At 33.1% G+C, this 24950-nt stretch overlaps 1 protein-coding gene across 1 annotated transcript in view; it reads left to right on the top strand.

Moving 5' to 3' along the window:
• The window catches only part of LOC123547227 (M-phase inducer phosphatase 1-like), a 53760-nt gene extending 35080 nt beyond the window's left edge, over positions 1-18680 (top strand). Inside the window, exons 4-12 of the mRNA XM_045334155.2 lie at positions 7459-7512; positions 12655-13003; positions 13329-13481; positions 13724-13975; positions 14343-14555; positions 14803-14913; positions 15309-15470; positions 15752-16003; positions 16361-18680. Coding sequence (XP_045190090.2) covers positions 7459-7512; positions 12655-13003; positions 13329-13481; positions 13724-13975; positions 14343-14555; positions 14803-14913; positions 15309-15470; positions 15752-16003; positions 16361-16498 — 1684 coding nt within the window. The 3' untranslated portion in view covers positions 16499-18680. The remainder of the gene's footprint in view (positions 1-7458; positions 7513-12654; positions 13004-13328; positions 13482-13723; positions 13976-14342; positions 14556-14802; positions 14914-15308; positions 15471-15751; positions 16004-16360) is intronic.
• Positions 18681-24950: the final 6270 nt, after the last annotated feature.

The raw sequence follows: 24950 nt of genomic DNA, 5'->3' as shown, positions 1-24950 counted from the left end.
TGATTTTTACTTACAGTTAAGAATCTGTAAAGCAACAATATTACCATACATAAACTTTCCTTATAAATTTTAAGTTGAGCTTTAAGTATGTTACCCTAGCTTAGAATGATTTAAAGTTATACTAGACCCAAATTTCATGTTTTTGGAAATATGTACAATTTCTACATATAGTTTATATTATAACATAAAATTAACATGTTTATTTGTGTTAACTGTCTAGGTTTAAAATAGTTTACGTAACAGAAGGCAGTATAAATGCGTACTGCCTCTAAAAAAACTGGAAGTTTCGTAAGATAATTGACTGGCACTGCATTTATTTATGAATGTAGCTTTACATTCACAGTGAATTTATATACCTAGTAAAGTTAAAAAACATTTGATGAGGATTTTTACATTTTAAGTTAATAACTAGAGATAAAAGATTTTAGTGGGCACTGGACAACTTCAGAAGCAAAATTGTTTCAAGTTACTTCCCTTTGAAAATCTTTAATGTACGTAGATAGAAGTAGAGATCTAAACAAGGTTAATTAGCTATCTCACTTTGACAGGTCACGTACATGCTGTTCAATGTTTTCAGCAGTGAGAGATTGGACTGATAGGAATCTTGATCAGTTTCTTCAATCTCCCCTATACATATCAGCCCCTGATTTTATCTGACCCCTTTAGGGGCCAGGCCATTGATACTGAAAAAATAATATTGGCAGTGTTCAATGAAACTAAGTGATGTTGAATTGAAATATGTTTTTACTAGATTGCCCTTCTGTTTGTTTTTAATTGCTTTTTGTTTAAATGATGCTTGTGTATAAATGAAAACAAACATGTAATGTTACATTTTGTTGTTTTTTCTCTGTCAGTATGTAAAAAGTTTGTTTAAATTGATTTAATTGATACAACAGAGTGTTTCAATAGAAGCAAAATGCTTAGGTATATCTGACAAGCTGGATGAAAATAATCATATACCAATCCTCTACTAACAGCTTCAGTATCAATGTTAAAACACTCTTTTAATTTAGAAATAAAAGGGAGATAATATAATATAATATATATTGGAAGGAAATACAGAATCGTAAATGGATTAAAAATTGGTTTCATATCTAAAAACAGGCTGACAGTGTCAAAGAATCAGGTTCTCTTTCCAGTATGTAAAATATTTTTGACTGAAAAACATCTTTTGGTATAATATAATGGTAACACAGATATATCATAATTATGTGTTTATTGAGAATAAATATTAATGTTTTTAGTAAAATGATTCAATACAGTTTTTACTTTTAATAGTTGGTTGGGGAATTTTCATGCATTTGATATAGGTTTGATTCAGAAAATAATGTGCATTTTTGACAAGACAATAGAAGTCGACATTTGGAGTACACATCAGTAGCATTCTTAAAAGTAGCTTTAGGAAATAACATATTACATTTACTTTGTTAATTAACTTGTTACAGTTTCTTTATATTCCCTGACAACCCCTTCCTGAAGCACAATAGCTTGTTGCAGGAAAACCTTCCTGCAGGGGTGTATACAGTAGAGACCTTTACAGGAAGCCTGTCAACCGTGTAATTGTCACACTAATAGATACCATTGTTACTTTTGTTCTCTCCAATTAAGGTGATTAAGCTGTAGCACTTTGATTTTTATGTCCCTGATAGAATCTTATTAATGGCTAATTGAAATGTTTTATTACTAATTGATGGCACTGATGAAAACAGAATTGCTTCTGAAAAGTAATTTTATGGGTTAGGAAATTATCTTAACTGTCCAATTATGATATATTACTTCAATTTAGTTTATTTCAATACAAAGACCATTATTTTGGACTAATTTCTAATTGTATCTATGTCAAAAAGAAGATGTGGTCAAAAGTATTTTAAAGAATATTTTTTTGGCATTAGCATTATCAACAAATATTAACTTAATACTAAAATTTCAAATATCTTACTAAGACACTGGATCAAAAAAAAAATAAGGCTATTTCAACCTTTCTTTCCCCCCAAGTTTAATAACTCCAACTTTTATTTGCCCTATTATAAGAGTAAGTTGTATACATTTTAACCAATCTTTTATAACCTATGCAAAAACATTTCATTTTTTTAGTGAATATTGAATCAACATTCATTTCCTATGAGAGACGATGGAAAAAGACTCCCAAGGTTTAGGGAAAAGCTCCCATTGCTCAGCTGCAGCTATATACACTTTTTGTTCTAGCAAGACAGTTTGTCTTCTTTTTCATTGATTTCAGTATATAATAAATGTTTTCTTCATGTCACATGAACAAAGATTTGATATTTTACTCATTAATTTCACTGACAATTTTAAAGTATTGTTAGAGACAGTGTGGTGCATCCTCTGTCATGTTCAAATTAGTTTAAACACCATCATCATTAATTTTAAAAACTTGACATCTTCATTTTGAAAAATGTACTAAGTCTTTCTGCTTGGAACAGCTTGTCATATTTTTATCAAACATTATCAAAATGAAAATTTTGACACCATTTTTAATCTGTAAAAATGTCAGTAGACACTTGAATATCAAAGCAAATGTCACTTCAAGAGAATTTCTACAGAAAGTATCAATTGAAAGCAATAGATAAAAATCTCTGAAGAAAAATTGGAATGTGGCAGTTCTGAAATCGAAAGGATTAGTTTGAAAACAGAAAGTCTTTTTTTCAGGATCCATACATTAACAAATACAGGAAAATATATCAATAAGTTTCTTAAAGTTCCAGAAGACAAAGAACCTCACAAAGAAAGTAATAGAGAACAGAAGAATGTTTTGCTTGAGTCTGTTTTTGATTTGTCTGTAGGAAATTGCAACTTCTTTTATCCAAACAGAAAGATTGAAGTCTTATACTTGTTTTGTGTAGAAATAATTACACATGAATGTTGTTTGAACTGTTGGGATTTTCTTTGCTTTCTTTGTTAAGGGTAGCTTGGATTTAAGGTAAAGATATGCTGTTGTTGCATTTTAAAGCTTGGCTACTGAGTGGCCTGGGATACATTTGACAATCAAGCTCCAATTATTACACTACATTGCGGGTCTCCACAGCTCCCCTATCTCCTGCTGTGTATCGGGGACCTCGAGCCGACCTAACAAATACTTATCCACTAATTCACACCCCTATCTTCAAGATAATCTGGCTTAGAAGTTTAGTTGATAACAGAGCCATGATAGAAAAATTGGAACTTTTTCATCTTGATGCAGTTTGTAAACCCTTAAGTCGAATTGCTTAATTGCAACATTGTGTTTGCTTCAGCTCTAACAGTAGGCAGGATAGTCTTCTTTCTTATTTATTAGAAAAATTCCTGCCTCAACCTGAAATATAATAAAAGTGGTTGCCTTTCCAATTTTTATATTAATTTTGTTATTGAGTATGGTGTAGCCAAACAGTTGTGAAAGAAACAATACTGTTGTTCACACATATAACACCACTTTGGTGACCAATTAATGCAAACCATTTATCAGACTTCCTTAGGCTGAGAAGAGTCATTTTTCAGACCACTCAAATTAAGAGTAGAGATTCCTCATCATTAATTACCTGCTTTAACCATTCTTTGTATAAAATGTCTGGTCAGAATAAAAATGTCCACAGACGGTTTCTGAAACTTGTCTTTGAAGAACCAACTTTGAATATTGCGATTTAGAGGTATCACAAAAGGAGATTCTCCAGCCCCATAGGTAATACAGCTTGAGATTTGTTTCTTGAAATTCAGGTAAAGTGCTTCATCCTTCTTTCTGGTTTTGGTGGGAAATATTGTTTTAGAAAGAAAGAAAAAGGTTTAAACCTTCAAGCTATTGTTTTATGTATCTTATCTTTTTACATCTTTCCCATTTGAGTTGTAAGTTGTCAAATTTACTATGTTTCTTGGTCCAAGAACATCCTATGCAAAAGCTGATTTGACAGGAAGGATTATTAAATGTATTGTTCTGTACCAGTTATGTTTTAAGTTTATTGCAATGTTTATTGCTAAAAGGATACTTTTATGTAGGGCCATATTTTAGCAGTTCAGTTTCCTTAATGTCTTGAGGGTAGGAAAAAGGGGTTTCTTATTGCCAGTGATAATGACTTCCCTTTGTTAGGAGGAAAAGATATATGGATAGTAATTATAATGTTTCTCCATAAATCTAAAATTGAAATATTACATATCAGAAATTTGACAATTTTACAAGAAACAATTACTCTAACATTGCCCCCACAGTCTCCCTTTGTCAAATTCCCTTTGTTTCAATTCAAATTTTGAGTTATTGTTTTTAAATGGATGCACTTGTAAATGTGGTTGTCTGACAATTTTATGAACCAACATTTAGATGTCCAGTCCAGGTTAATATGAAATACAGCAAGCAGTTTTAAAAAGGGTTGTTTTTATTTATTTTTTTATTATTTTTTTTTTCAGTTTCTAGCATGAGTAAAGCATGCAGGCTTTTGTTATTTCATTTTCAGTTTTCAGTTTCATGCACTTTTGACAATACTAGAATATTCTTTTTATTGTCTTTCAGAGTTAAAAATATTTAAATGCTTCCAAAGCACATTCTCTTCTTTTTTTTTGTATCTGTTTAGTATTTGTCTTGACCCAATATGCCAGTTTAACCAGATAGGTCCCAGTTGTCAATGCATGTTACATGTAGAATAATATTACTTTTGAATAAGTTAAAATCTGCCTGGAAAGTAGGGTCCTTATCTGTATTACTATCTACTCAAATTTTATCTTAATTGTCTTATCACTAATTGATTACAGTCAATACTAATATTCCTATCTTTATTGCTACCAAAACTGGCTTTATATCCTCATAGTGATATATCTGCAAAAGGGAATTTAGGGCTAATTGGCAATTACTGAATGGTTTTGCTTTATCTGGTTCAGTTAATATAAAACTTACAATTCCAACATAATTTCTATCCGATATCTTAAACTAGAAATGAAATTAAAAGTTGATGAAAAATGTCTTGTTTCATTGTCTTCCATTCAATGTTTAACTGCAAACTCATAATTAGAAAAAGGGCTTATTTCATGTAAAAGTTAAACTGAACGATATCACCCTATATTTTAAAATAAGTTTCTGCTGGTCTTCTTTGCACATTTTAGTTTATGGAGGCGTTAAACAGGGAAACCCATTGACACGTGTGCTATTAGGTGTTTTTATTTGAACCAGAATACAATACGTAAAAGAGATGAAATTTACCTTGCAGACATTTAGAGCAATATTGTCAAGTGTTTTGCTATGACCACATGCTATCCACTGGCTAGGGATTAGGAAGTTGGTGTCGCTGTTTGAAGTCTTGTGCCAGGGGATGAGTGTTGTCACAACACCATGTCCTGGCATATTGAAGAAGAGCAAACATTGTCCTTCCTAATCCGCTTAGGATCACCTTGCAATAAGGTGTTCTTCATAGCTTAAAGAATCATCTGCCACAGAAATGTTTCTTCTGCAATTCACATTATCTTGTCAGATTGATAAGTAAAGCAAATATGTCTTAAAAAGGTGTTTTAATTGGTAAAAGGCAATTGTGCATATATGTTATAACAGAGGTAATTGAATACCTTAAAAAATACTGAACTACCAGACTATAATGTGATTTAAAGAAATACTATCACAAGAAAACATCAGATAAATAGTACATAATGATCTTTTAATGCAGTATTGTTATTCTTGAAAATGTATTCAGCCTTTAAGTCCTTTTAGAAAATTTAAATGTGTATAACGATACTTTTCCCACAGAATTCTGTTACTGTTGCAGATGTCTTCTTAATATAAACACATGTATGATTGTATGCCCTAACGTATATATTCTTGACTAATTATTAGAAATCAAGTTTTCTTATGAACAGTTATCGACAGGAAAGAAAACTATTTCCATGTGCTGACACTACCGTTTTTAGCAATCAAATAAGTTTTATTCTGTAAAAATGGAAGTTTTTCTAAGGAATGTAATTTTGACAAGCCTTGATTTCTGTTATTGTGTACCAATAAAAGACACAAGCTGAAGACTTATTAACACCTACTGGGAACTTGACTGCAAGACCCTAGCCAGAGTTACTGATCTTTTCTTGAACCCTTGGTTTCCTGTGGTTTACTGGTAGCTGATGGCTTGTTTGTGTTAGGCAAAACAACCATAGAACTTGGGTAGCAGCTTTCGTAAGTCATTGCAAAACATTGAGATTATTCTTGATTAGTTCTTTATCACCACAGATAAAGCCTTAACACTTGATCAACACCCTAGTCTACAATTTTTATCACCCACTCTAAGACATATGCTTCTTGTATAATAAGTGTATATTGCATATTCTTAAAAAGTGTGATATTTCTATATCATGTTGGTGTTATTTTGCCCAAGTAGAACCATGGTTTTATTTTCAATATTAAAAGCCATTAAAATATGTTTTTGAAAACATTGTATTGTTCAACAGACTTGTTGTATTTTTGGTAAAAGTAAATGTTGATTAACCATCAAAATGTCCTGCATGCAAGTTGGAAATGATAGCCAAAATTTCAAATAGAAAAAACATTGTCTTTGATATTTTTATTTCTTAAATAGTTTCATATATTTATTTCTTTGAAGTGTTTCAGGCTTGACATTATCTTAATTTCAGAAAACTGTTCATAATTGTAAACCATCTTATCTTGGTGGTTTTTACTTTGAAAATTAAGAAAAATATTGACACAGAATTTTATCTCACTCATTTCTCCATTAAGATCAATCTAATCTGGATTCATCTTTATATAAATATTTGCAAAATATGATTTTCAGATTCAGTTGGTTAGGTAAGATATTTTCACTAATGACAATTATTTTGTAGAATAATAGAATAAAAAGATTACATACCTAATCTACACAATATGTGACAATATTGTGACATTGGTATGCAGAGATGAAAGGGCCAGGGACCCTAATAATCAGCAAAATCTCCCTAATACTAGTAATGCCCTTACATAGGCAGTATTGTCATCTTGAATACATACATACAAATCTTTTACTGATCTTGTGGGCCCTAAAAATTCTTGCTATTAGATAAGATTTTTTTAAACTTTTTACTAATAAGTAATAACTGGCTAATTGATCTTTTCCAAAGTCTTAAACATAATAAAATCCTGCAAGGTCATTGATTTTCTTAATTAATTTCATAAAAAAAAGATAAATTAATATAATGTAATATAAGGTGATTGTGTTAGCATTTAATTTTCAGTTAATACATATTTCAAAACTGAGAAAAACTCTTATCATTACAAAAAAATAGGGAACAAAGTCACAGAATTGTATACTTCAATATCCTTTTTAAGAATGAATGAATTGATAATTAGAATTTTCCCTGTATACAGTGGTTATATTATTTCAAGAAAAAGAAGACCATTTGAAAGCAAACAGGAAAATGAAATGTCTGTCCCTTTTCTACAGAAGACAGAAATGTATTAAGTTATAAAAATTGTTTTATATTATTAATGTTTGCCATTTTTTATTGCAGTGAGAGCAGATTTTCTACAGGCAAGCCAGAAGTTCAAGCAGAGGCTGTTAGCAGGTAGGTTTTTGCACTTTGTCTTCTTCCTCTTGGGTTTGCTTCCTTCGGCACCTTAGGGTGTTTGCTTAGTCACCTGTGACGTGATAACTTTTTCCCTATCTTCCTGTCCATCAGCTTTCATTGATTGTTAAAACCAATTTAATGCCATTCAAATAGGATAATATTGGGTAACAGCCAATTAGGTAGTTACCTGAGGTCACATGACAAAGTGGTACAATCTGATTGGTCAGTGTGAAGTCAGACTTGTAGATATATCCTGATGAGACAGTTGTTTTGGCAGTAGACTTGAAATATATATTATACAGATAACATCACATGGTCACATATGTCAGACTGTGACAGAGACTTGTCAAACTTAACTAGCTATTTGATATACTAAAGGGTGGACTTCAGTTACAATAAGAACATTTCTTGACTATATTTTTGTGTGATATAAATTGAATATGGCATGTTCATTCCTCGTCAATGGATTAATCGGACTGAACTTGGATTTATCACCAATCTCACCTATCAGCGTTGAGGAGAGGTAATAATCGAAATTTCTTGACATTTTTCCCAATTTTCAGGGTGTTTTTTTTGTCTGGTGTTTATTTACTGTAAGGAAGAGGTTACAGCCGCACAACTGTTCCCACCGAATACGAATGCTGAACTTAAACTTAGTGAAGTGTTTTAGAACTTTGTTAGAAATTTGTAGTATTAGAAGCAGAAGTTTCAGTTACAGAGGAGAATGATGTCATTACAACCAAATAACCAGTTTCTGCTGCAATGTTTTCTGCAACATTTTTGCTTGATATCTGTAGTTCAGGCATTGTCACTGCACATAGCAGTTCTATGAGCAGCGATGTAGCATTTAAATCAATCTTTTAATGTTACATGGTCTTTTCAAGATTCACATCAGTTACTTGTTACTTTTTCACATCAGTTTCTAGTTGTAAACAGAAGGTTACAAGTGCCATCATAAATACACACTATGCAACTTTCACACGAAAATTAGCAAGAAAATATTTGGCGCTAATGAAGGAATTGTGGTATATTGGTTTTTAATTATTATTTTACACATTGATTTAACGATAGTATAATTTAATTATTCGCTACCATTAAATGAATTGATTATTGATATAACTTACCAATTATTGGGTGATGTTGACAATGGATATTGCATCAGTTGTTAGATATATTTGACATTTTGGTCTATTGTTTTGCTATTGATTTTCTAATTCGCATGTCAGTGATTGCAAAGATTTTAGTTGCTACAGAAAATAATACAATTTGTTTAAATAGACCAGAAATTCTGTTTTGTTCTTACATAAGTGTTGAAAATAGTTAGGAAATTTGATGTTTTGGCATTAACAAGCAAACAGATGCAGCTTTGTCTCAGCAGCCAGTCCATGTGGTCAATGTAATTGGCTTCATTAATTAGCTTTCATTATCTTGGGTCCATCTAATCTTGTCAGAACCAATAACTTCTCAAACATTTTTTATAGACTTGCCCAGGAGTTTGTCTCTATTATTTATTTTATTATGATTTCTATAAATTGTCATAATAAATACCATCCAAAAACAGACATGATATCTAAACATTTCAGTATTTTAATCTTGCCTTATTATACAATTAAGAAAAAGGTGATTATTAAATTTAGACGTTACAGCAGCATTTGAAAACATACAGTGAAAACTTCCTACATGATTTCAAAAGAAGCTAAATCTCTCGCTATGTCCTGAAACTATTCATTGCAAAGTATTATGTAAAGTATTATAGTGATATATCTGTTGGGACTTGAAGAGGATTAAGGGGGAATTATTGTATTTATTGGGTACAAAGATGCACAACTCTTTAAAACTTTCTTAATTGTAATCTAGGATCAATATTGACAAAGTGTGACCATTTTTTCCATAAATCTGTTTACCTACCATCTTACACTGTTTGTGCAAAAAGGGGCCAGCTTTTGTGCTAATATTTGTGTTCAGACTTAGATTTAATTATTAACCAGTTTGTAACCATGGCATTGCTTCTACTTTTTGATTCCAATTTTGAAATGATTGGGTAAGAATTTTGTCTGTAAAAGGCTAATATACCGTCAGTTCTGTTGATGTCTAAAAACCTCTTTTTTAAAATAATATTGAAAAACTGATATTGACTATGCTTCATTATAAGTTTTTCACAAATTTCCAGAATTGGGAAAACTTTAAAAATGTACTGACACTTTCTCATGTTGTTTCTTGTTGTTCAGAGTATACTTTAAATTAAACACCTCATCAATAATGTTTGAGAGAGACCTTCAAAATATCAATTAAAAATGTTAAAGTTATTTATTATAATTTTCTCAAATGTTTCCTTATGTTGTAATATTACCATTATACTGCATTCCTCAATTATTATTCACGTTCAGAATTGTTTGAACACATACGACTGGCCACTTGACATTTTGACAGTTTTTCCACATTTTTGTGGACCCAACCCCCAGACTGCTCCTGAGTTTGTGTATTCTTTTATATTTTAGGCATTTCGCCAGTTTGTTTTATTATAAAAGATACTCTGCATGACCGCAAGAAATGAGATTTTTTTTTTTTTTTTTTTTCTTAAAAAACGTACTTTAATCCAAACTCACCTGCAAAATTGCTCAATTTTTTATATACAGTAGACCAATATATTTCAGAATGCCTTTAATGATTTATATCAAAGAAACACTACAACTTTTAAATATTGCAATATAATTGATAAAATATATAAAAAAAAAATTATACATAGGAAAATTTTAGTTTCTTTTGAATTTTCTAAAAAAAATCATTGATACTTCAATTGGCTAAAGGCAGTTTAAAAGGGAAAAATTGATTGAAGGTTGTCATTAAAAAAATGACACTCATTGAAAATTTAATTTATTAATTTGATTAAATGCAAAATTAGTGATTTTCTAGAAACTGAGATTTTCTATTTCAGTAATTTGGGGTAAATAACATATTTGAAAAAATGTGTCAATTATAATTATTTTTTTTTTTTTTTTAAGAACATAATTATTGTTAACACAAAATTAAGACAGTCGTGGCTATATTGTGTAATATAAGTTAAAAAAAAAAAAAGCTATAGTTATTCATATTCTCGAATAAGAAAGAAATGTATAATCACATTTTACATTTTTGGGAGGATATTAGTCATATAATATCAGAATCAAATCCTTTAACACTTACCCTGAAATACTAAATTTTCATTGGTCAGTATTCTGTCCCTTCTGTTTGATATAGTTGACAGTCCTGTGGAGGGCCTTGGGCAGGGTAATAATGCAATCTATCTGATCTGTGATAGGTTATGTCAATAATTACATCATGCAATAATTTGTATACCCACAATACCTACAAATAAGAGGACCCATAGGATTGCCCAGGTCTTCTAGCTGGTTTTGTGTTTGCTTTTTATTGTGTCATCTCTATGCTGGCCAAATGCCCTTCTCAAGAGAATGTATAGTTTTAGAAAAAAGGGCAATTTATCATTTTATCAGGAAGGGAAGAAAAGAATAAAATTGATAAGCATGTCTTACAAAATTTAATTTTCTTTCTTGGAAAAAAGCAACAAAAAATGTATATATAATATTGCTTCTTTTTAGCTGCATTTGAATGTTCCTTTGAGTTTGCAAACAATACAATATTCCCAGTTTTAGTGACGGCAAACCATATGATTTTGTTAAAAGAAACGAGCTACTCAAAAATTTGTTCAGATTTTACAGAAACCTTTTTTTTTTTCCCTCTAAGTTATGTGTTGACTTAAACTGTTTCTAATTAAGGTCATATTTGGATAGAATTAATTCTGGCGAGATATTCCACACATAAGATAGCCCATCTCCCTAACCTGAAGTAATCTCTCGGAGATAGACATCACAAGTTTATGTTAGGGCCACAAAGTCTATCTGTTGTCTACATCAGTCTCGATATTGTGGCTATGAGGTCTGGGGGCATATTTTCACCTCTGGTTGCTTTTATTAACATTTTATTGCCAAGTGTTGAGAATTAAATATATAATGATATAAAAGTTGAATCGTAAAATCAGTTAAAAAGGGATGTCAATGTGTACAGAAAGAAGTCTTTTTTAATGGTAGGGAAAGTACATTCAAAACATACAATTTGAAGGAATTGAATGCAGTGTGGGAGGAGGGCCATTTAAATATAAAAATATTAGGGACAGGTTGGGGGAGCAAAGTATTGCATTCCAGAATAAGTTATTCAAGAGAACTCATTTGAGTGGTTACATATGGCAGATATGAAATATCCTTATCTTAGTTATCTCTGGTGAATAGTTACTGAATATTGCACATTTTCTCATAATCAGGTGCCTGCATCATGTTATGGCCCTTCCTATCTTTATAAGGGATCTGGGTAGATCTGAAACCCTAGGGATCTCTGACCAGGGGTCTTAACCAGTACATGTATCTGTAATATCTGAGATGCCTTCAATTCATTTTTTTTTTCAATCTCAAGATTTATAAAAAGTAATTGCAAATTAACAAATGCAGTAATTAATGACTCTTCATTTAATTTGTTGCTCATTAAAAGTACTATTTTTTTTCTTCAGTTAATTAATTTAATGATACAATTTTATCAAGTAATTGTTACTTGTTTCTATTAGTTATCTTCTCATTCACACAATAGAGGAGACAATGGGGGAAATTTAATTGGCATGACATAATTGCAATTTGCAAGGTAGCTGAACCATGTATATACCAGAAGCACAATATACCATGCCATAAATCTCCTAGACTTTCTGGGGGTGCACTACTGTTTATTGGTGACATACTGTTTATTGGTGGCTGCTGCACCCATAAATTAAACAAGTCAGTTTTAGGTGGCTTCTGTTCTGGAATATACAATAAATTTCATTTCTGGCTTGACCCTAGGTGTGTAAGGATTTAATTTTCATTTAAGATATTTATCTAGAAAATGAAAGTAAAATAGGTACAGACTTTAAGGATTAAATTTAAATTAACTCAGTGGACATGTTTATTTTTCAGATATGGTAATTAAACTTCTGTTTGTATCCATTACAGGTACTTGTACTGATTGAGGAAAAAATAAACAATATTTATTATTAGTTTTCCAGTAGCAGAAGCATTATATTTTATATGTTTAATAAATGTACTTTGTTTATTTTTGCAGAAGGAAGACAGTAGCTTTCAGAAGATTCAACAGTATGCCTGTACCTATGATGAGACTTAGTCCAGAGAATATGGAGAATGAAGTACTGATGGCCAACCAGTCAACACCACAGAGTATCGACATTGAGTCAGCTACCAGCACCTGCTGTGGTCTTCTAAACATGAGCACAGACACGCCCTCAGACGCCAGTTCTGAACGCCATTCATCATCAGAAAACATGAGCGGTAGTAGTACAGGTTCCGTGGCCTCTAGAAGCGGGGAGAAGAGGGCGACATTCTATATTGACGAGTGTTCACAAGACAGTGGTCTTGAGGCAGATAGAGCTGACAGCAGAGATTCCAAAGATTCTGTAAGTACATAAATCATACACTATTTTTGTTTAAAGCACAAATAAGAGGATTTGCTGCAGATTTTCCTAAGTATTTAGGAAGATACAGAATGTTGCCAACTGTTTTTGCCAGCTGCTCGGTGGAAAGGTGAAGTCTGCATAAAACTTATATCATATCATTTTATTGTATGCTAGAGAGGTACATTATCACAATAATAATTTAGTTGCTTTAAGTGCACGAGTTCAAAATAAATTTTATGATGCTTTTTTTTAACGTGAGAGGTGAAACTCGTGTATTGAGAATATATTGGAAAATATTTTTTACAATCTTATTTTATATTTCTAGATGGATGGGTTTCTCTTTGCTGCCCCGAAAGGTCTCCCAATCAGACGCCATTCGAAGATGATCAGTGAAGACACATGCTCCCCATTTAAATATTCCCCAGTGAAGAACTATTCTCCATCTAAACGTAGAAACTCCTGCCCAGTTGGTACTTTGGTAAGTTTTCAGTATTTCTCTGTTCAGAGTGAATAAATGCACAAAATAAAATCAACATTCTAGTTCAAATGATTAATATGATGCCTTTGAAAAAAAAAATGCAATCCAGAACAATATTTATTATTTATATTTTTATAATTCGTCAGGTTTACATTCATCTTCAGTGAAAGTGTGGTAGTAAAAAGGACTCACTGTTTTAAATTATCAATGTTGCTAAGCAACCATATGTATTGGTATTTCAGGATTTCTCTGGAGAGTTTGTAAAAAAGACATTATCAGAAGATGGCGACAGTCCACTGAAGGTGTGCCGATTGACTAGCGTTGACGAGGGTATTGACGACGATGGTTTTCTCGACGTTATGAATGCAGATGCCGAGGTCGCCGCACTCACCAAGAAAACTACCCCTACCACTTCAGCGATGTTGAGTTTGTTCAACGCCCCTGTTATCAACAAGAAATCACATGTTACCGGAGACGATGATGATACCCCAGTGGTAAGTACCAGGGTTTACCAAAAAAGGCTGGGGGGAATTAAATATAGAATGAATTATATTTCAACAAAAAGGAAACAAAGAGCATTTCAAGTTTAGTTTGACTGTGTAGGATTATTCTTATGGACTTAAATTCAAAGTAGGTACAATGATGTTGTTAAAGTATTTATTTCAAACATTAGTTTTACAATTTACAAGAAAAAGAAAACTTCTGTATTGCATTAACAAAAAAAAAAGAGAAAGTATGTTTGAAACAAGAAAATGCTAAGAGTGAAATATCATATTTAAAATTAAATACCTTGTAAATGATTGCAACATAATCAATTTAATTGATGCACACATTGTAATGCTGTATATTGCCCTATTTCAGAGTCGAAGAGTTTTGTGTAGAAGAAACATCAGTAGATCAATGTCAATGGTGGTTCGTCCTCACGGTACATCTTACAAACGGGATCAGCCGGATGCCGGCGACTCTCCAATGCAGTTCTCGTTTAAGCGCGATCCTCCCCAGGATGAGAGCACACCAATACAGAAACAGAAGAGAGCCCGTCCCTCGTCAATGATCACCTCTCCTGTTTCTTCAGTAAGTTACTTGAAAACGTACTTGCAACATATTAAAAATATACTAAATTGATTGGTACATTTACACTATTAGAAGTAATAATGTCTAAAATATTCATTTTAGCTTGTTAATCATAAAAGGTAATATTTCAGAATACCAACAGCAAGTCTCTTGAGCAAATACTTATTTCAATGACAGAAATCAAATTTAAAGTTTAAAGTGTTGTTAAGGATAACTATCTAATACATGGATATTTTTTGTATTTCAGGCTACAGTCAGACCTACACTTCACAGATGTCACTCCGAGTCTGAAGCCATGATCAAATCAGCCCTGAACAGACAGGCAGATGAACCGGATCTTGTGGGTGATTGCTCAAAGGTATGTACACAATAACAATTATAACATTACACATAGAAGATGATAGCTTTTCAAAAGTTCATCAGCTTGAAATGAAGCTAGTATACCAAAATTGATTAGACCAAAACATTTAGTTGGATACAGCATGATAGAAAGGAAATTCTGTATAATTGGTTGGCCCAGTGTTCAATACTAAACTAGACAGAAGGCAGATCATGAAACAGTACAAAATACATTATATCCTGATTTGCTTTATTAGAGACTAAACAGTTGACACAATAAGCAGATATTTACTATTTTAAAGAGAAATTCTAAATTAATCCCTAGATATTATTATAATCATTCTACTCTATCAAAAATTAGTATCATAAATTAAGACATATATATCAATTTTCATGTTTCTGCTCTTTTTCCAGACACATTGCTTGCCTACGTATGGTGGTAAACATCAGGATCTCAAGTATATATCCAGCAGCACATTGTCACAGGTGATCCGAGGTGAATATGGTCAGGAGATAGAGAAGGCAGTCATCGTTGACTGCAGATATCCGTACGAGTTCCAGGGTGGTCATATACAGGTGAGAATTGATTGAACTTAAGATTAATAACAAAGAAAAGGAAAAAAAATACTTTAAAGAAACAGTTAATTAGGCCCACTCTTTGTTAGTTGCAGTTTTCTTTAGAAGTTGAAAGATTGGTTTAATTATTGCTGGATAGTGTATTTGCAATGTTTTGAAGTGTTGTTTATAAGGATATTTAAAGGAAAATCTCTCAATGTAACAAACATGTTAAATTAACTTGAGGAAATAAATTTTTGACAATATTTAAACATGTCTGACCAAGGTTTTGTTTTCTCCAGGGTGCTAAGAACCTGTACACAACTGAACACATCATCAGTGAGTTTATGAAGAACCCTATCAAAGCAGATGATCCCAACAAACGAGTCATTCTCATCTTTCACTGTGAGTTTTCCTCCGAGCGTGGGCCAAAAATGTCTAGATTCCTCCGAAAAAGCGATCGTCAGGCAAACAAGGATTGTTACCCCTACCTTTTCTATCCAGAAATCTACCTTCTTGATGGTGGTTACAAAGTCTATTTTGAAACTGAAAAGGTAAATTGATTAGTCAAAATATACTTTATCTGTTTCCATTGTGAAGAAAACTTGTAGCTCGTGCACAACTCTCGTAACTACCTGGTTTAAGCCTGCTGTTCCTGATTTGAACCTGTGCATTTTTAGTCGAGTTACTTGATTATTAATCAGTGTATTAAATATGGGGGAAAAAACTGTACAAATAAATGATCGTCATAGTAATTTGAATGACATTTATATGAACCGAAATATTCAGAATGTTATCATGTGAAGTTGAATATAAATAGACTTTAATTTGTCAAATTCTGAAATCATTTTACAACCTCTATTACCCCCATTTAATTTGTAATAATAAATATATTTTAATTATTCTTTCAGAATCACTGTGAGCCACAGACGTACAAACCCATGTTACACAAAGACCACACAGAGGATCTCAGACACTTTAGAACAAAGTCCAAGTCATGGGCCGGTGAACAGAGGAGTCGCCCAGGGTTCAGACCACTAAAGTTTTAACGCATGTTGAACTTAGTCATTAACATTTATCATAAACTTTCACCGGTTCATCTGCACATTGTGACCAGAGATCAAAGGCAGCTATTCATTGATTCCGTCCAATAACTTGGAATCACATCAAGATGGAAAAAAAAAAATCATAAAAAAGTATAAAAACATTCTAAATATAGCATCAAATGCAAGAAAAAAAAGACATTCAAAGGGACCTCTGTTCTTAATGTAGAATGCAAACTCTGTTTTTGTTTTTATCATTTTACTTTTGTTACGTTTTTAGAGATAAACGTTGTTACTATGGTGATGTTACTGTTGTTACCATGGCAACTGTTAAGTGCTCATCCAGGTCTGTACATTGTGTAAATACGAGACAGGTCCGTGTAAATATACCATCATGACACACCACCTGTACATTACCCTACCCACCACTGTATAGTTGTACAGAGATTATTACATCAGAGAAAACTATTTATATTACATAGAGGATAGCGTACATAAAGGATATATGATACAGACTTACCGTACTAGACACTAGCAAAACACAGAGAAAACTGTAGTAAAGATATTTGTGTGTATGTGTTCAAATGAATTTAGATGGCAAAATTTCTGTCGCTTTCTGTCTGTCGTCTTTTCTTTTAACCTGTCTTCTATCTGTTTTTCTTGTCTAAATGCATTGTGGTGTGAGTGTTTTTGTGTGTACAGTGTACGAAATCTGACTCCTTTTTATGTTCTTGAGTATTTTATTAATGAAAATGAATTGTAGATTTTTAAAATCTATGACTGAGTTTTGAAATTTCATTATATATTTGTTGTTTTTTTTTGTTCAGTTTTGTTACATTTAGCAAACTTGATACAAAGAATAAAGAAATAATATTAATGGAGTCAGTATAACAGTAATATTACTTGCAATTTTGTTAGGTACTTGTTTGCTTTGAAAAGTATGAAGTTGAGTACACTTATAATTGCAAGAGTGCTATAATTATTTATTTATTGTTGACGATGTATGTATATATTGTAGTATAGTCCAACTAATTTATGTGAATCAACAAACAAGTCTTGGAATACGGTCATGCAAATCCAGATAAAAATGTGTGCTACTCTGTACATCAGAGGTTAATAAGATACAAGATACAGTTAAATATGCTAAAATCAAAAGTAAGATATATTCAAATTAAGATTTGATGAAATTATTACTAAGTGAAAGATTTGAAGAAAAAAAAACACACCATCTTTGAAGATATATGTATGAGCTGGAAGATTTTTAAGAAACTTTTTATGCATTTTATGATTTTAATGAATTAAGTTTTTACTTTTTGGTGTCCTACTTTGGTCATTTACTTTGCTTGTTTTTTTCGCATCAATGAAAAGTCCTGTTTTTATTAATTTTTAAACATTTTTGAGGTGAAAGTTAGGGAGATGAGAAAAGTTCCAAATCACATCACCGCCTCTAATAAACCAAAGCTACTGAAGAGGACGAAAGATATGATCATTGTATAAGAGTATTGAAGGCAGTTGATTTTACAGATTTTAGTTCTTGTAACATTGTGTTTTGTTAGTTACATGTATGTATATTGTCCTCTATTTATTCTTGATATTTATTTATTTGTCTTAGTTGTTGTATGCAAAATGTTCCTTTGTTGTCTCCCTAAGAACGTTGACTCGATTATTTTTCTTTTCCTTTATTTTCTTTGGCATGCTTTTTATTGAGGATATCATTGTTCCAAAATTTCAAAAAGAAACTAGCAGATATTTGTGAAAAGAATAAGTGAAACATACATTAATACCAGTTTTACATTATGTTGTGTAGGTTTAAATCATGACTCAATTATTTTTGTTTCTTTCTGTTGTAGTAAAACTTTGAAATGAAAAGAAAAGAAATAAAAAAAGAAATCAAATGTGAGACAAGACCTAATGTTAGAATTTGTGACTGAAAAGCCTGCAATCTTGTTGTCAGAGCATATAATATGAAGAAATTCACTGAATTTATGAAAAAACAGTTCATTACGGTTTATTTTCGATTTATTACATTTTGCTCTATTTTTTTGAACAAAATTTTGGTCAGTTTTGAACAGCTGGGTTTTCAGTAACAAGTTTTATATTTAGGATTGTACATGGATAGATTGGTTCCAGCAAGGGGAGAGAACTGTGTTATAGCTACAGAAATATATAACAATAAACATAACATGAACCTGGCTTTTGTCTTTTTAGCTCATCTGATTTTTTGAAAAAAAATGATGAGTTATTGTCATCACTTGAGCGGTTGTCGGCGTCGGCGTCTGCGTCGGCGTTGCCTGGTTAAGTTTTATGTTTAGGTCAGCTTTTCTCCTAAACTATCAAAGCTATTGCTTTGAAACTTGGAATACTTGTTCACCATCATAAGCTGACCCTGTATAGCAAGAAACATAACTCCATCTTGCTTTTTGCAAGATTTATGGCCCCTTTTGTACTTAGAAAATATCAGATTTCTTGGTTAAGTTTTATGTTTAGGTCAACTTTTCTCCTAAACTATCAAAGCTATTGCTTTGAAACTTAGAATACTTGTTCACCATCATAAGCAGACCCTGTACATCAAGAAACATAACTCCATCTCGCTTTTGCAAGATTTATTGCCCCTTTTGGACTTAGAAAATCAGTTTTCTTGGTTAAGTTTTATGTTTAGGTCAGCTTTTATCCTAAACTATCAAAGCTATTGCTTTAAAACTTGCAACACTTGTTCACCATCATAAGTTGACCCTGTATAGCAAGAAACATAACTCCGTCCTGCTTTTTGCAAGATTTATGGCCCCTTTTGGACTTAGAAAATATCAGATTTCTTGGTTAAGTTTTATGTTTAGGTCAACTTTTTCTCTTAAACTATCAAAGCTATTGCTTTGAAACTTGCAACACTTGTTCACCATCGTAAGCTGACCTTGTACAGCAAGCAACATAACTCCATCCTGCTTTTTGCAATAATTATTGCCCCTTTTGGACTTAGAAAATCATTTTCTTGGTTGAGTATTATGTTTAAGTCAACTTTTCTCATAAACTATCAAAGCTATTGCTTTAAAACTTGCAACAGTTTTTCACCATCATAAGTGGACACTGTACATCAAGAAACATAACTCTATCCTGCTTTTTGCAAGAATGATGGCCCTTTTTGGACTTAGAAAATCATGGGTAGGACAATATTTCTATTACACAAAAAAAATCAGATGAGCGTCAGCACCCGCAAGGCGGTGCTCTTGTTTTACTGTAGATCTTCAGCTCATGGTGAGCTATTGTGATCACTTTTTGTGTGTTGTCCACATGTCTATAAATAATATCTGTGAAACCATCAAGCCTGTTTTGATAGATCCTCTGGTTGCCATGGCAATAAAAAGAAAAAAAATCTACGGAACAGAAATCATAGAAATAATAATTTAGTAACTAATGCAATCAGCCGACCAAGGCCAGAGCTTGATTTGCCGATGTCCGACTGTTAGCAATTTCGTGTCCGCTCTGTAATACTTTAACCCCTTGGAAGATTTCGAAGAAACTTGACACAAATGTTCACCACATCGAAACAACATGCAAAGCGCATGTTTTGGATGGCTCTCTTCAAGGTCATAGGGGTCAAAGGTCATAACTTCAGGTGTATAATTATTGCTCTGCATTGTGGTGCTCTTGTCCTATATACACACAGTGGGAACAGTCCATGAATTAATAATCGTGATCCAAGTTCAAAACAATTTAACATGAATCGTATGATAACCCTCCACAAAAAGCTGAAGTGAAATTGATTTCCCAGTAAAAAGAGAGGAAGTTGCTTTTCTTGCACACCAGAATGGCATTTCCGGTGATTTACCTATGCTGGCAAAACCCATCTGGCACCCCCCAATGCCAGATGACTCGTGCTGTTACGACAACTAGCGATTCATGCATTAAATATGTAAGATAAGAAAAAAATCGGGTACCTTGATAATTTCTCTCTGTTCCTTTTAGTATATTTCTAGATTCAAAATACGTTATTTTATGGTAAGAACATACCATTGCGCTACAAACGATAAAACTAAAGAGGAACTTTGTTATTGTGCGTCACTGAAACGTCATGACGTCACTTCAGCTTACGGACGTTCATTTCCCGCGCTTTGTGTACATACTCTACTACAAGAAAGAGTGCATTTCCTTTTGCTTTATTTTATTTTTAGCTCATCTGATTTTTTGAAAAAAAAATGATGAGTTATTGTCATCACTTGAGCGGTTGTCGGCGTCGGCGTTGCCTGGTTAAGTTTTGTTTAGGTCAGCTTTTCTCCTAAACTATCAAAGCTATTGCTTTGAAACTTGGAATACTTGTTCACCATCATAAGCTGACCCTGTATAGCAAGAAACATAACTCCATCTTGCTTTTTGCAAGATTTATGGCCCCTTTTGTACTTAGAAAATATCAGATTTCTTGGTTAAGTTTTATGTTTAGGTCAACTTTTCTCCTAAACTATCAAAGCTATTGCTTTGAAACTTTGAATACTTGTTCACCATCATAAGCTGACCCTGTACATCAAGAAACATAACTCCATCTTGCTTTTTGCAGGATTTATTGCCCCTTTTGGACTTAGAAAATCAGTTTTCTTGGTTAAGTTTTATGTTTAGGTCAGCTTTTATCCTAAACTATCAAAGCTATTGCTTTAAAACTTGCAACACTTGTTCACCATCATAAGTTGACCCTGTACAACAAGAAACATAACTCCGTCCTGCTTTTTGCAAGATTTATGGCCCCTTTTGGACTTAGAAAATATCAGATTTCTTGGTTAAGTTTTATGTTTAGGTCAACTTTTTCTCTTAAACTATCAAAGCTATTGCTTTGAAACTTGCAACACTTGTTCACCATCATAAGCTGACCCTGTACAGCAAGCAACATAACTCCATCCTGCTTTTTGCAATAATTATTGCCCCTTTTGGACTTAGAAAATCATTTTCTTGGTTGAGTATTATGTTTAAGTCAACTTTTCTCATAAACTATCAAAGCTATTGCTTTAAAACTTGCAACAGTTTTTCACCATCATAAGTGGACACTGTACATCAAGAAACATAACTCTATCCTGCTTTTTGCAAGAATGATGGCCCTTTTTAGACTTAGAAAATCATGGGTAGGACAATATTTCTATTACACAAAAAAAAATCAGATGAGCGTCAGCACCCGCAAGGCGGTGCTCTTGTTTTAGCTCACCTGTCACAAAGTGACAAGGTGAGCTTTTGTGATCGCGCAGTGTCCGTCGTCCGTCGTGCGTCCGTAAACTTTTTGCTTGTGACCACTCTAGAGGTCACATTTTTCATGGGATCTTTATGAAAATTGGTCAGAATGTTCATATTGATGATATCTAGGTCAAATTCGAAACTGGGTCACGTGCGGTCAAAAACTAGGTCAGTAGGTCTAAAAATAGAAAAACCTTGTGACCACTCTAGAGGTCACATTTTTCATGGGATCTTCATGAAAGTTGGTCAGAATGTTCATCTTGATGATATCTAAGTCAAGTTGGAAACTGGGTCACGTGCGTTCAAAAACTAGGTCAGTAGGTCTAAAAATAGAAAAACCTTGTGACCACTCTAGAGGTCACATTTTTCATGGGATCTTTATGAAAGTTGGTCAGAATGTTCATCTTGATGATATCTAGGTCCAGTTCGAAACTGGGTCACGTGCCTTCAAAAACTAGGTCAGTAGGTCTAAAAATAGAAAAACCTTGTGACCACTCTAGAGGTCACATTTTTCATGGGATATTTATGAAAGTTGGTCAGAATGTTCATCTTGATGATATCTAGGTCAAGTTTGAAACTGGGTCATGTGCCTTCAAAAACTAGGTCAGTAGGTCTAAAAATAGAAAAACCTTGTGACCACTCTAGAGGTCACATTTTTCATGGGATCTTCATGAAAGTTGGCCAGAATGTTCATCTTGATGATATCTAGGTCAAGTTTGAAACTGGGTTACGTGCTGTCAAAAACTAGGTCAGTAGGTCTAAAAATAGAAAAACCTTGTGACCACTCTAGAGGTCACATTTTTCATGGGATCTTTATGAAAATTGGTCAGAATGTTCATCTTGATGATATCTAGGTCAAGTTCGAAACTGGGTTACGTGCGGTCAAAAACTAGGTCAGTAGGTCTAAAAATAGAAAAACCTTGTGACCACTCTAGAGGTCACATTTTTCATGGGATCTTTATGAAAATTGGTCAGAATGTTCATCTTGATGATATCTAGGTCAAGTTCGAAAGTGGGTCACGTGCCTTCAAAAACTAGGTCAGTAGGTCTAAAAATAGAAAAAACCTTGTGACCTCTCTAGAGGCCATATATTTCAAAAGATCTTCATGAAAATTGGTCAGAACGTTCACCTTGATAATATCTAGGTCAAGTTCGAAACTCGGTCACGTGCCGTCAAAATCTAGGTCAGTAGGTCAAATAATAGAAAAACCTTGAATGTGACCTCTCTAAAGGCCATATTTTTCATGGGATCTGTATGAAAGTTGGTCTGAATGTTCATCTTGATGATATCTAGGTCAAGTTCGAAACTGGGTCACGTGCTGTCAAAAACTAGGTCAGTAGGTCTAAAAATAAAAAAACCTTGTGACCTCTCTAGAGGCCATATATTTCATGACAACCTTATGAAAATTGGTCAGAACGTTCACCTTGATGATATCTAGGTCAAGTTCGAAAGTAGGTCACGTGCCATCAAAAACTAGGTCAGTAGGTCAATAAATAGAAAAACCTTGTGACCACTCTAGAGGCCATATTTTTCATGGGATCTGTATGAAAGTTAATCTGAATGTTCATCTTGATGATATCTAGATCAAGTTCGAAAGTGGGTCATGTGCCATCAAAAACTAGGTCAGTAGGTCAGATAATAGAAAAACCTTGTGACCTCTCTAAAGGCCATATTTTTCATTGGATCTGTATGAAAATTGGTCTGAATGTTCATCTTGATAATATCTAGGTCAAGTTTGAAACAGGGTCATGTACGGTCAAAAACTAGGTCAGTAGGTCTAAAAATAGAAAAACCTTGTGACCTCTCCAGAGGCCATACTTTTCATGGGATCTGTATGAAAGTTGGTCAGAATGTTCATCTTGATGATATCTAGCAAGTCAAGTTTGAAACTGAATCAACTGCGGTCAAAAACTAGGTCAGTAGGTCTAAAATTATTAAAATCTTTTGACCTCTCTAGAGGCCATATTTTTCAATGGATCTTCATGAAAATTGATCTGAATGTTCACCTTGATAATATCTAGGTCAGTTTCGAAACTGGGTCATGTGCGGTCAAAAACTAGGCCAGTAGGTATAAAAATAGAAAAACCTTGTGACCTCTCTAGAGGCCATATTTTTCATGAGATCTTCATGAAAATTAGTGAGAATGTTCACCTTGATGATATCTAGGTAAAGTTCAAAACAGGGTCACGTACCTTCGAAAACTAGGTCAATAGATGAAATAATAGAAAAACCTAGAGACCATATTTTTCAATGGATCTTCATGAAAATTGGTCAGAATTTTTATCTTGATAATATCTAGGTCAAGTTCAAAACTGGGTCACATGAGCTCAAAAACTAGGTCACTATGTCAAATAATAGAAAAAACGATGTCATACTCAAAACTGGGTCATGTGGGAAGAGGTGAGCGATTCAGGACCATCATGGTCCTCTTGTTTAGAATACAGTATGCAAAAAAAAAATCTGTTGGAATAAAATGCTTATATGTATGTTATGCGAGAAAAAATATCAATTGTGTTTACGAATCTGATAGAAATTTCCATCCCTCAGCCACCTGCGCATGGGCGTTAACTTGTCTAGCCTCATTTCCACCCAGTGCGCAGGTGCCCTCTGGACGGATATTTCTATACAATTCGTAAAAACATGACAGATCTTATTATTCCTATTCCATATGAAAAACACTTGAAAAATCGCCACTAAAATAGATAAAAACTAAAAAAAATAATTTCAGAAGAATTTTCATCCAATAACGTTTGAAGAGATATTGTTAAAATGATATTGATATTATAAATATGATATTAAAAAAAATATTGCTGCCATAAGCTGGACTTGTTAGCTCACCTGTCACATAGTGACAAGGTGAGCTTTTGTGATCACGCAGCGTCCGTCGTCCATCGTCCGTCCGTCCGTGCGTTAGTCCGTCCATCCGTCCGTCAGTAAACTTTTGCTTGTGACCACTCTAGAGGTCACATTTTTCGTGGGATGTTTATGAAAGTTGGTAAGAATGTTCACCTTGATGATATCTAGGTCAAGTTCGAAACTGGGTCACGTGCCATCAAAAACTAGGTCAGTAGGTCTAAAAATAGAAAAACCTTGTGACCTCTCTAGAGGCCATATATTTCTTGAGATCTTCATGAAAGTTGGTCAGAATGTTCATCTTGATGATATCTAGGTCAAGTTCGAAACTGGGTCAAGTGCCATCAAAAACTAGGTCAGTAGGTCTAAAAATAGAAAAACCTTGTGACCTCTCTA

The sequence above is a fragment of the Mercenaria mercenaria genome, chromosome 9, assembly GCF_021730395.1.
Source record: "Mercenaria mercenaria strain notata chromosome 9, MADL_Memer_1, whole genome shotgun sequence".
In the NCBI taxonomy this organism is placed as follows: domain Eukaryota; kingdom Metazoa; phylum Mollusca; class Bivalvia; order Venerida; family Veneridae; genus Mercenaria; species Mercenaria mercenaria.
The sequence above is the reverse complement of the archived record's forward strand: the minus strand, read 5'-3'. Positions and strand labels throughout refer to the sequence as shown.